Source organism: Pristiophorus japonicus, chromosome 10 (genome assembly GCF_044704955.1).
Source record: "Pristiophorus japonicus isolate sPriJap1 chromosome 10, sPriJap1.hap1, whole genome shotgun sequence".
In the NCBI taxonomy this organism is placed as follows: Eukaryota; Metazoa; Chordata; class Chondrichthyes; family Pristiophoridae; genus Pristiophorus; species Pristiophorus japonicus.
Window position 1 is genome coordinate 126,467,638 of NC_091986.1, and position 12,150 is coordinate 126,479,787.

At 41.6% G+C, this 12,150-nt stretch overlaps 1 protein-coding gene across 2 annotated transcripts in view; it reads left to right on the forward strand.

Moving 5' to 3' along the window:
- nars2 (asparaginyl-tRNA synthetase 2, mitochondrial) overlaps nt 1-12,150 on the forward strand; it is a 125,875-nt gene that overhangs the window by 52,369 nt on the left and 61,356 nt on the right. For both annotated transcript variants that reach the window (XM_070892066.1, XM_070892067.1), the window contains exons 5-6: nt 1,330-1,410; nt 9,600-9,700. In XM_070892066.1, the coding sequence (XP_070748167.1) occupies nt 1,330-1,410; nt 9,600-9,700 (182 nt within the window). The remainder of the gene's footprint in view (nt 1-1,329; nt 1,411-9,599; nt 9,701-12,150) is intronic.

The following is a 12,150-nucleotide window of genomic DNA, read 5'->3' on the forward strand; positions in this document are numbered from 1 at the left end:
ATTTTTTGAGGATGTAACTAGCAGAGTGGACAAGGGAGAACCAGTGGATGTGGTGTATTTGGAATTTGAAAAGGCTTTTGACAAGGTCCCGCACAAGAGATTGGTGTGCAAAATCAAAGCACGTGGTATTGGGGGTAATGTACTGACGTGGATAGAGAACTGGTTGGCAGACAGGAAGCAGAGAGTCGGGATAAATGGGTCCTTTTCAGAATGTCAGTCAGTGACTAGTGGAGTGCTGCAGGGCTCAGTGCTGGGACCCCAGCTCTTTACAATATACATTAACGATTTAGATATTGGAATTGAGTGTAATATCTCCCAAGTTTGCAGATGACACTAAAATGGGTGGTGGTGTAAACTGTCAGGAGGATGCTAAGAGGCTGCAGGGTGACTTGGGACAGGTTTGGTGAGTGGGCAAATGCATGGCAGATGCAGTACAATGTGGATAAATGTGAGGTTATCCATTTTGGGGGCAAAAACACGAAGGCAGAATATTATCTGAATGGCGGCAGATTAGGAAAAGGGGAGGTGCAACGAGACCTGGGTGTCATGGTTCATCAGTCATTGAAAGTTGGCATATAGGTACAGCAGGTGGTGAAGAAGGCAAATGGTATGTTGGCCTTCATAGCTAGGGGATTTGAGTGTAGGAGCAGGGAGGTTTTACTGCAGTTGTACAAGGCCTTGGTGAGGCCTCACCTAGAATATTGTGTTCAGTTTTGGTCTCCTAATCTGAGGAAGGACGTTCTTGCTATTGAGGGAGTGCAGCGAAGGTTCACCAGACTGATTCCCGGGATGGCTGGACTGACATATGAGGAGAGACTGGATCAACTGGGCCTTTATTCACTGGATTTTAGAAGGATGAGAGGGGATCTCATAGAAACATATAAAATTCTGATGGGACTGGACAGATTAGATGCGGGAAGAATGTTCCCGATGTTGGGGAAGTCCAGAACCAGGGGACATAGTTTTAGGATAAGGGATAGGCCATTTAGGACTGAGATGAGGTTAACCTGTGGAATTCCCTACCGCAGAGAGTTGTTGATGCCAGTTTATTGGATATATTCAAGAGGGAGTTATATATGGCCCTTACAGCTAAAGAGATCAAGGGGTATGGAGAGAAAGCAGGAAAGGGGTACTGAGGGAATGATCAGCCATGATCTTATTGAATGGTGGTAGGTTCGAAGGGCCGAATGGCCTACTCCTGCACCTATTTTCTATGTTTCTATGGATGTGGACAAAATTTGTCTTGGTGTTTAAAACTCCTAGTCATGTTCAGAACAGAGTTGAATGATGTGTATTTATTATTATATTCAACTTTGTTTTAATTTACAGGATAATGGATTTGTTCACATACATACACCCATAATAACATCGAATGATTGTGAAGGAGCTGGAGAGCTCTTCCAAGTTGAAGTAAGTACTGCTTAGGACAAGAAATTAAGTACACTGTGACATTGTACACAAGTTTTTCTTCCTAAATTTCTTATAGTAGTGGTGTCTATCGATTGGAAAACCATATAGTAACCAATTAATTTCATGAGCAAGACCAACAAACTTACAAGTCTTGCGTTATCTCACGCAGAACTATGGATTGGATGCCAATGGTCTTAAGATTGCTGAGGTGTCACTCTTGAATGTAATAAGTCAGAGTTGAATAATGAGGACGGTAATAATGATTAGCTATAATGACATTTCACAACATTATCATCGGAGAGAATGTCACAGAACTCTCATCTTGCCAGTATTTTTTTTTCTCTCCTGTCTGAAGTGATTGAGTTCTGCTGGGGTACAATGCCACAAGTTCAGATAAGCTCGAGGTACTTTGCCCAAGTAGCCATTCTTTACATGTATGTCTTTGATCACATACACCAACTTGCCCCATTTCCTACTTGTCCAGTTGTCCTGTAAAGTACCTTGGAAAATGTAATCATGTGGAAGGTGCTGTGAAGATTTAGGTCAGAATTTCCAGTGTCTGACGCGCCAGCAGCGCGGGAGGCTTGGAGCTTGTGGCAAACCCCAAAGTTTCAGCAGCGCGTTTGTTGGTGAAGTTTGAACGAAGCCACTGCATTTGCCTCTGACTTCTGGGTTTCCCGACCAATTAACACAAGCGGGTGTGATGACGCATGCCTGGATCCAATACAGCTACGGTATTTAAAGGACAAATGCAAAGATGACAGTTTGTGGAGATGGCAGAAAAATTGCTTTGGAATCAAAAAATGGAGTCGCAACGTACAAAAGCTGTCCCTTGCTTCAGTGATGCCTCCCTGGACCTCCTGCTACAAGGTGTTGGGATCCGCAGGGAGATTTTATTCCCTGCTGACTGGAGGAAGAAGCCAGCCTCAATGACACAGGAGGCATGGCTGAAGATGGCGGCGGAGGTATATATGACAGATTTAAAGTGGAGATCAGACACGCAATCCTCCAATGTAATGACAGTGACCTCAAATCTTGTAGCAATCACCTGCAAAGTACTGAAAGCAAACTCTCGGATGCTGTGAGCAAAAGCTTTTCACTTGAGCAAGGAAGCAGGTGTGAGGTCTCAGTACTTCTGTCATTTTTTTATATCTCATTTGTTCAGCCCCATCAATTGCCTGGGAATCCTGTGCATACACAGTTAAAGTTGAAAACTCAAGTAATGATCCCTCTTAATAGCTTTAAATTGGTAAGTCGTCTCTCCCGAGGGGGTTTCTTGCTCACAGCATAACGCTGGTGGATTGAAGCCAGCCTCCTGACGTGCTGTCAATTTCAGCACATTTGACCACCCACCCGCTCCCAAACCCACTCACTCTTTCCTCCCCTTAGTTTCACATCACTGTACAAAGATAAAAAAGTTGACTATTAATTGCATGAAAGTGATGGTGTTACCTGCTCAGTTTCACTCCGAAGGTTGTAAGTTGACAATAGCTGCTTGGGTTACATTACATTTGCTAATGCAATGAGGAAATCAGTAATTATCACAATATAGAATATTTTATGGGAGTATAATAAAGTTTATTTCTATACTAGTTTTATAATTGTTTTTCTACAATGAAAGTGTTACTGTGTAACATGTATGGAATTGTTTACTCCAGTTACACTTTGCATGTGATCTATAACTCACCGATAGTTTGCTTTATTTGTGTGACTTAAAGAAAAAGAGTAGTATTTTAAACACATTACATGAATATACTTCTTTAAAACGCTCTCTGTACCATGGACAGCCATGTTGGAGTCCCTTTTGCCACAGACATAGGAACATAAAATGGGAAAACCCATATTCCACAATTGGTTTAGAAATAATTAAGGATGAAGTTAAACGGCCGAAGAGTCTTGGTGAACTTGATGCTTAATTTGTTCAAATAATGCAGAGCTGCAATTGACAAAGCCAATAGAATGTTGAAATGTATAGCCAAAACTGTGGAATCCAAGCCAGGGTGCCACAGTGTAAACTGTTTCGTGCTTTGGTCAGATCTCATCTCTTGTCCAATTCTGGTTAACAAGAAACGAGCCCTGAAAGCAGTGCAGAAAAAAGCCAAACCCTAACATCAATGTCTGAGTTATGAGGAGGGACTGGAAATCCTTGGGCTTTTCCGTGTTGAAAAGAAATATCCGAGAGATGATTTTATGGCGATGTACAAGAAAATAAACGGGACAGAAAAGGTGGATCCGGAAATTTGTTTTGAACTAAATTACACGAATAGAGCAAAGGAATACAATGAACATAAGAATGTAAGAAATAGGAGCAGGAGTAGGCCATTTGGCCCCTCGAGCCTGCTTTGCCATTCAATAAGATCATGGCTGATCTGATCTTGGCCTCAACTCCACTTCCCTGCCCGCTCCCCATAATTATTGACTCCCTCGTTCAATCGTTCAAAATCTGTCTATCTCCACTTTAAATATATTCAGTGACCCAGCCTCAACAGCTCTCTCGGGTGGAGAATTCCAAAGATACACGACACTCTGAGAGAAGCAATTCCTCCTCATATCTGTTTTAAATGGGCGACCCCTTATTCTGAAACTGTGCCCCCGAGTTCTAGATTTCCCCACAAGGGGAAACATCCTCTCTCCTCTACCCTGTCCAGCCCCCTCAGAATCTTCTGCGTTTCAATAACTTCACCTCTCATTCTTCTAAACTCTTAATTAAAGTTTAGGCCCAACCTGCTCAACCTTTCTTCATAAGACAACCCCTTCATCTCAAGAATCAACCCAGTGAACCTTCTCTGAGCTGCCTTCAATACAAGTAAATCCTTCTTTAAATAAGGAGACCAAAACTACGCAGTACTCCAGGTATGGTCTCTCCAATGCCCTGTACAGTTTTGTAGTAAGACGTCCCTACTTTTATACTCCATCCCCTTTGCAATAAAGGCCAACATTCCATTTGCCTTCCTGATTACTTGCTGTACCTGCATACTAACATTTTGTGTTTCATGTACAAGGACCCCCAGGTCCCTCTGTACCGCAGCATTTTGTAGTCTCCATTTAAATAATAATTTGCTTTTTTATTCTTCCTACCAAAATGGATAACCTCACATTTTCCCACCTTATACTTCTGTCAAATTTTTGCCCACTCACTTAACCTATCTATTATATCCCTTTGTAGATTATTTGCATCCTCTTCACAACTTGCTTTCCCACCTATCTTTGTATCATCAACAAATTTGGCTACTTTACACTCTGTCCCTTCATCCATGTCATTAATATAGATTGTTAATAGTTGAGGCCCCAGCACTGATCCCTGTAGCACCCCGCGAGTTGCAGTTTGCCAACCTGAAAATGACCCATTTATCCCGACTCTCTGTTTTCTGTTAGTTAGCCAATCCTCTATCCATGCTATATATATATTACCACCAACCCTGTGAACTCTTATCTTGTGCAATAACCTTTTATGTGGCACCTTATTGAATGCCTTCTGGAAATCCAAATACACTACATCTACTGGTTCCCTTTTATCCACCCTGCTCGTTACATCCTCAAAGAACTCTAGCAAATTTGTCAAACATGATTTCCCTGTCATAAAATCATGCTGACTCTGATTGTATTATGATTTTCTAAATGCCCTGCCACTATTCCTTAATAATGCATTTTCAAAATGACAGCTATTCGGCTAACTGGCCTATAGTTTCCTGTTTTCTGTCTGCCTCCTATCTTGAATAGGGTATTACATTTGTGATTTTCCAATCTGCTGGGACCTCTCCAGAATCCATGAAGCCATTGTCTTCAGTCCCTGCAACAAACTCTGTTCTCTAGCCAGCAAAACCATCCTGCTGCCTGGTCACTGAGGCTGAATCAGACTGTTTGCAACCGTGGTGTCTTATCCTGTCCATTACCAAGACTGCCTACTTCCACCTCCATCGTTTGTCTATGCCCCTGTTTCAGCTCATCTGCTGAAACCCTCAACCATGCTTTTCATACCCCCAGACACGACTATTCCAATGCTTCCCCAGCCGGCCGATCACCTTGCACCCTCCGTAAACTTCAGCTCATCCAAAACTCTGCCCGTATCCTAACTCTCAGCAAGGCCCATTTACCCATTCCCCCTGTGGTCACTGACCTACATTGGCTCCCAGGGAGGGAGGGGAAAGTTATTTTACTGTTGTCTAAAACCCTGTTTAGAGTGCTGCATTCAGTTCTGGGCACTGTACCTCAGGAAGGATATATTGACCTTGGAGGGGTGCAGTGCAGATTCACCAAAATGATACTTTAGTTAAATGGGTTAAATTATTAGGGCAGGTTGCATAGACTAGACTTGTATTCCCTTGAGAAAAAAAAGATTGAAGAGGTGATCTAATTGAGGTGTTTAAGATGATAAAATAAGTTGCTAGCGTAGATAAAGAGAAACTATTTCTTCAAGGTATTGAAAATTGCTGATACCGTTTTCTTCATGATATAACTGCATTGCCATTTGCACATCATCTTTTGTATCTTTTGACATGTTTATCAATTGGTTGTTTTGAAATCAACTTGTGAAAGTAGGTGAACTTACATTACTGACACTAGATTCTTTTAGGTTTCAACAGAAGACATAACAGATCAGAGTTAACTATTTTACAGCTTCACCAATTGCAAGACTAAACAGCAATGAATTAATTTAAGATAATGTATGTCAGAGAAGCAAGGTGGTAAATATCTTGCAGTGATCCTTTGTTGCCACAAGGTGGTAGCAGCATGTTTTTAATAAGAATCATAACATTTGTACATCATTTTAGCACCATCGGTGGCAGCAAATCGATGCTATAGCTAAGTTTAAGCTTCTTGATTTTGGCTGAATGTGCAAATGTGGCAGAAAACGTGCATGTTTGCCATATTTATTATTCAGGCTAATCAGCCTTTCCGAGTTCTAAAAAAAACCAGGAAGCACTCAAAATACATAGTGGGTCCATCAGCTTCTGAAAAGACAAACAGTGGGTTAATGCTTTGGAAGGAACCCTTCATTACAATTTATTAATGTATTACACCTTATTGAGCATTTAGTATGCGAGGTTCCATTCCTGTAACATTCTGTGATTTGTAGTGCACATGATACCACTAATTAAGTCCCAAGTAAATATTGTTTGTGCACTTGATTGTATAAATACAGCTCCTTCATGAAGCCTTGTATTCATTTTAGTAAAACAGATGCAGTGGAATAGTCGGGAGTAAACCAAATGGTTTGCACATTTGTCATTAGGATTTTTTTTGGATTCACTTGGAAGGTTTTTAATTCTTTTGTTACTGAAGAGTATTTGTTTCATTTTGGTAAACACTTGCTGTGGAAAACCTGTGATCAATTACATTAGAAACTGTCTGAAGTGCATACGCTAAAGGCATTATTCTCTTGGTCTATACAGTCCTGTCACAGCCATTCAGCAGATTATACTGAATACTGTACATGGCTTTTGACAAAAAAGCATTATTTAGCAGTAACGCTTTCAGTCGTGAAAGGCGCTATATAAATCCAAGTCTTTCTTTGTATATTGTCAGTGTATATCCCTGCAGTAGCCTTTAAATCACTTGGTTTTAAGTAGGTGAGTCTGCAAGACAAATCATAATTTTGAATGCAAGTATTAGTAACTAGTTAACATCTCTGCAGAAAAAAAAATCTTAAATGAATCCATGTAAAATAGCTCACTTCTGAAACTTGCATAACTACAGAGTAGGGCAAGCTGGTGATTTAGTGTTGCAGATGCTGGGATAATGGTAAAACAAGTCATATTGGAATTCGGCTCTGGTGCAGCTAAATCAAGATGATTAATGATTGCTACTTGTATTTATAATTTATAAGAAAAACGATTTGAATTTATGACGCTAACAATTTCCATTTATTTAGCGCCTTTAACAGAAAAATGCCCCAATACACTTCAGAGGGGTAATCAAAAAAGCATGCTAACAAAAGGAGTTATTAGCAGGGGTGGCCAAAATCTTGGTTAAAGAAGTGGTCATAGCAAGGTGTTAAAGGAGGAAAGCGAGATGGAGAGGCAGAGGGGGTTAGAAAAAGAATTCCAGAGTGTGGGCTATAACAACTTTTATAAATATAGCGAATGTAACATAGTGAGACGTCCCAAGGATCTTCACGGGATTGTTATGAGACATAAAATTTGACATCGAGCCACATGGAGAAATTAGGGCAGGGCTTGGTCAAAGAGAGAAGTTTTAAGGAGTGTCTTGAAGGAGGAAAGAGAGGCGGAGAGGTTTAGGCAGGGAATTCCAGAGCTTGGGGCTGAGGCAACAGAAGGCACAGCCACCAATGGTTGAGCGATTGTAATCGGGGATGGTCAAAAGGGCAGAATTAGAAAAGTACAGGTATCTCGGATCTCGAGCGAGGAGGGGGGGTGGGGAGGGGTCGGATGTGGGACTGAAGAAGATAGAGATAGGGAGGAGTGAGACCATGGAGGGCTTTGAAAACAAGGATGAGAATTTTGAAATCGAGGCGTTGCTTAGCCAGGAGCCAATGTCGGTCAGCGAGCACACGGGTGATAGATGAGAGGGACTTGGTGCGAGTTAGGCCTCGGCAGCTGAATTTTGGATCCCCTCTAGTTTACGTATGGTAGAATGTGGGAGGCCAGCCAGCAATGCCTTGGAATAGTCAAGTCTAGAGGTAATAAAGGCATGGATGAGGGCTTCAGCGGCGGATGAGCTGAGGCAAGGGCAGAGACAGGCGATGTTACGGAGGTGGAAATTGGCGGTCTTAGTTATGCTGCGGATATGTGGTTGAAAGCTCATATCAGATTCAAATATGTCACTAGCGTTGCGAACAGTTTAGTTCAGCCTCAGATAGAAGTTGCGGAGATGGATGGAGTCAGTGTCTAGGGAATGGACTTTGTGGCGGGGACCAAAAACAATGGCGTCTGTCTTCCCGTTATTCAATGAGACAATTTCTGCTCATCCAGAGCTGGATGTCGGACAAGCAGTCTGACAATTTAGACATCATGGAGGGGCCGAGAGAAGTGGTAGTGAGGTAGAGCTGGGTGTCTTTAGCGTACATGTGGAAACTGTTGTTGTGTTTTCGGATGATGTCGCCAAGGGGCAATATATAGATGAGAAATAAAAGGGGGCCAAGGATAGATCCTTGGGAGACACCAGTGGTAATGCAGAGATGATGATGCGGGGGTGGGAAGAGAAGCTGTTGAAGGTGATTCCCTGGCTACGATTAAATAAGAATGGAACCAAGCGAGTGCAGTCCCACCCAGCTGGATGATTGGAGAGGTCAACCGTGTCAAAGGCTGCAGATAAATCAAGGAGGACAAGGAGGGATAGTTTGCTTTTGTCACAGTCACAAAGTATGTCATTTGTGAGTGAGTCGTTTCGGTACTGTGGCAGGCGCGGAAACCAGATTGGACGGATTCAAACATGTAATTATGGGAAAGATGGGCACGGATTTGGGAGGCAACAACATAGGCAGCTGAAGGAATAGAATGGGGGCGAGAAGGGTCCAGGGCTGGCAGACGTGGAGATGGGGAAGAGTAAAGTTATGAAGGCACATAAACATGAGATATGAATTTTAAGCATGAGGTGTTGGAGGACCCAGACCCAATGTAGCTTAGCAAAGGCAGAAATGCTGGATAAGTGAGACAGGCAGCAGTATTTGGATAATCATGACATTTAGGTGGTGAAGAATGGGAGGCCAGGCAGGAGAGCATTGGAGATGGTCTAGTCTGGAGGTGGAAAAACGATGGATGAAGGTTTCAGCAGCAGATGAGCTGAGGTAGGGGTGATATGGAGGTGGAAGTATGCTGTATTGTGCTGGAGAGGATATGGAGTTGGAAATTCAGCTCGGGGTCGAATAGGATGCCGAGGTTGCATACAGTCTGGCTCAGCTTGAGAGTGGCTGGTGAGGGTGTGGAGTTTGTGGCGGGGACTTAAGACAATGGCTTGTGGTCTTCCCAGTGTTTAGCTGGAGGAAATTGTAGATCATCCAAGGCTGGATGTTGGACAAGTAGTCTAACAACACAGATATTGCAAGTGTCGAGAGAGGTGGTGAGAGAGACTTGAACAAGGAGAATTCTTTTACATGCAAAAGATGCAAATATAATGTAAATAAAACATCCTTCAACAACAAATTTAGATTATAATTTAAGCACCAAGAACTATAAGAAGATAGTTACAAACTAAATGTTAAATGCAGCATAATTATTTTTGTGTTCCAGCCTGCAAGCAATACAGCTGAAAAGAATGATAACTCTCATTTCTTTGATGTTCCTTCCTTCTTAACTGTGTCTGGACAATTGCATTTGGAAGTGATGACTGGGTAAATAGCATTTTAACTATTTATTGGAGTCTACTTGTGTTCAGAATTGCTGCCATATATTTGAACTTTGATTTATGTTATCACACTTTCATAGGAGTGGAATTAATGCATTGTAAAAGCAATCTTACAAATAGATAATGCCAGAGCTTTGGCAGTTCGCAATCCGATCATAGAGGAACTATTCACATTCCAGAACATGTTTGCTTTAATCCTTCTGTATTCATACTTCAGATTAATAATTCCACATTCATCATCTATCTTGCATGTAACAGAACTACTTTACTGTCTTCATAATAACTACAAACTTTGTGAAATAAATATTAAAAGCATTCATTCTTCATGTTTTCAGATACTGCAGCAATTATGCTTTTCTCCAATTTGCACATAAGCAAGATCCCACAAACAATAATGAGCTAAAACTATCAATAAATGGGATAGAAATTCCGACGTCCCCGGGCCTGTACGAAGTTTCTATGGACCTGGGAAGGCATCGGAAAAGCCGGTTTTCAGTGCGCAATGCGCATGCACTGGAAACCGGCTTTTCCGATCGCTTGACAGATTGTACACATCAGGAGCGAGGACATTTGTATGTGCAAAATTGCGGTATTTACGCATATCTTGTCCAGCAAATGTTCTCAAAAATCTTGTGCCTGAAAAAGCAGGCGCATAGCCTACTTTTACAGACGCAAGTGTTTTAAAACACACAAAAACATATTAAAATAAAGTTATGAAAACATATTTTATTGTTTAAAAACCCTCCCCGCTACGGTAAGTATATTTTAAGGTATAATTATAAAAAACATAAGACATTAATAACTAATTTAAATTAATCTTAAATATGTAGTGTATATTTTCAATTTTTTTATTAGTGTTTGGGGGGGGGTTTCTCATTCATAATTGGAACTCCAACTTAAAGTTCCCATTATTATGAATGAGAAAATATTTACCTCTGATTGGGTGTCCAGGCACACGTGACTCTTGTGCACGTCCCTACGAGCACATGCTGCGACGCGCAGGGAGCTGAGACCTGTGGATCAGGAACTCGAGTGGGCGCAGAAGCTTCAGGTAGGTGCGTACTTTATATCTCAAATCTAGTCGAACGCCTGAGGGAAGGCGAAAGCGGAATTTCTGCCCATTATGTTTGTATTTTGATGGTGTTAGTTGCGGACAACCTGCTCTCCTTCGGAATAGTACCATGGGGTCTTTTATGTCCACCTGAGAGATCAGACTGGGTTAACATCTCATTCAAAAAAACGGCACCTCCGACAGTACTGCACTGGAGTGTCGGCCTAGATTTTTGTGCTCAAGTCTCTGGAGTGGGACTTGAACCCACAACCTTCTAATTCAGAGGTGAGGGTGCTACCAACTGAACCACAGCTGACACACAAACCATGACTTTCTGACTCGGATGTAATAGTCTTACCACTGAACCAAGCACAGAATAAAAGATCAAGACTTCTCAAGAAAAAATTTATTTTGCCCAGTGTCACAAAGATCCCGATTCCAAAGCTGGTTATTTTGGGAATAATGGCATTCTCTGACTCAACTGTGACTGATTAATATTTGAGGAGAAAAATTGTTTCCAGATACAAGTAAATTGCTTGCAGCATTTGGGACTTGGATGGACCAAAATTGTCAATTAGTAACTTGGTGTTCTTTTGGTACGTTGTCATCTCAAAAATACAAATTCAGCCAGATGGCAGATATTGTTACTGTCTTCTAGTCTTCAGAAAAGCTATGTCTGTTTCCTACAGAATCCTTTAGCCCCATTTACTTTGCCCAAACTCTAGATTAGAGTATTGCAGAAAATCAATGTTCTTCAAATCATTACAAATGGGTATGATTTGGTGGCCATTAGAGAAACGTGGTTGCAGGGTGGCCAAGACTGGGAATTAAACATACAGGAGTATCTGACGATTCGGAAAGATAGACAAGAAGGGAAAGGAGGTGGGGTAGCTCTGTTAATCAAGGATGATATCAGGGCAGTTGTGAGAGACGATATTGGCTCTAATGAACAAAATGTTGAATCATTGTGGGTGGAGATTAGAGATAGTAAGGGGAAAAAGTCACTGGTGGGTGTAGTTTATAGGCCCCCAAATAATAACTTCACGGTGGGGCGGGCAATAATCAAGGGAATAATGGAGGCATGTGAAAAATGAACGGCAGTAATCATGGGGGATTTTAACCTACATATAGATTGATCAAATCGCACGGGGTAGCCTGGAGGAGGAATTCATAGAATGCATACGGGATTGTTTCTTAGAACAGTATGTGACAGAACCTACAAGGGAGCAAGCTATCTTAGATCTGGTCCTGTGTAATGAGACAGGAATAATAAACGATCTCCTAGTAAAAGATCCTCTCGGAATGAGTGATCACAGTATGGTTGAATTTGTAATACAGATTGAGGATGAGGAAGTAGTGTCTCAAACGAGCGTACTATGCTTAAA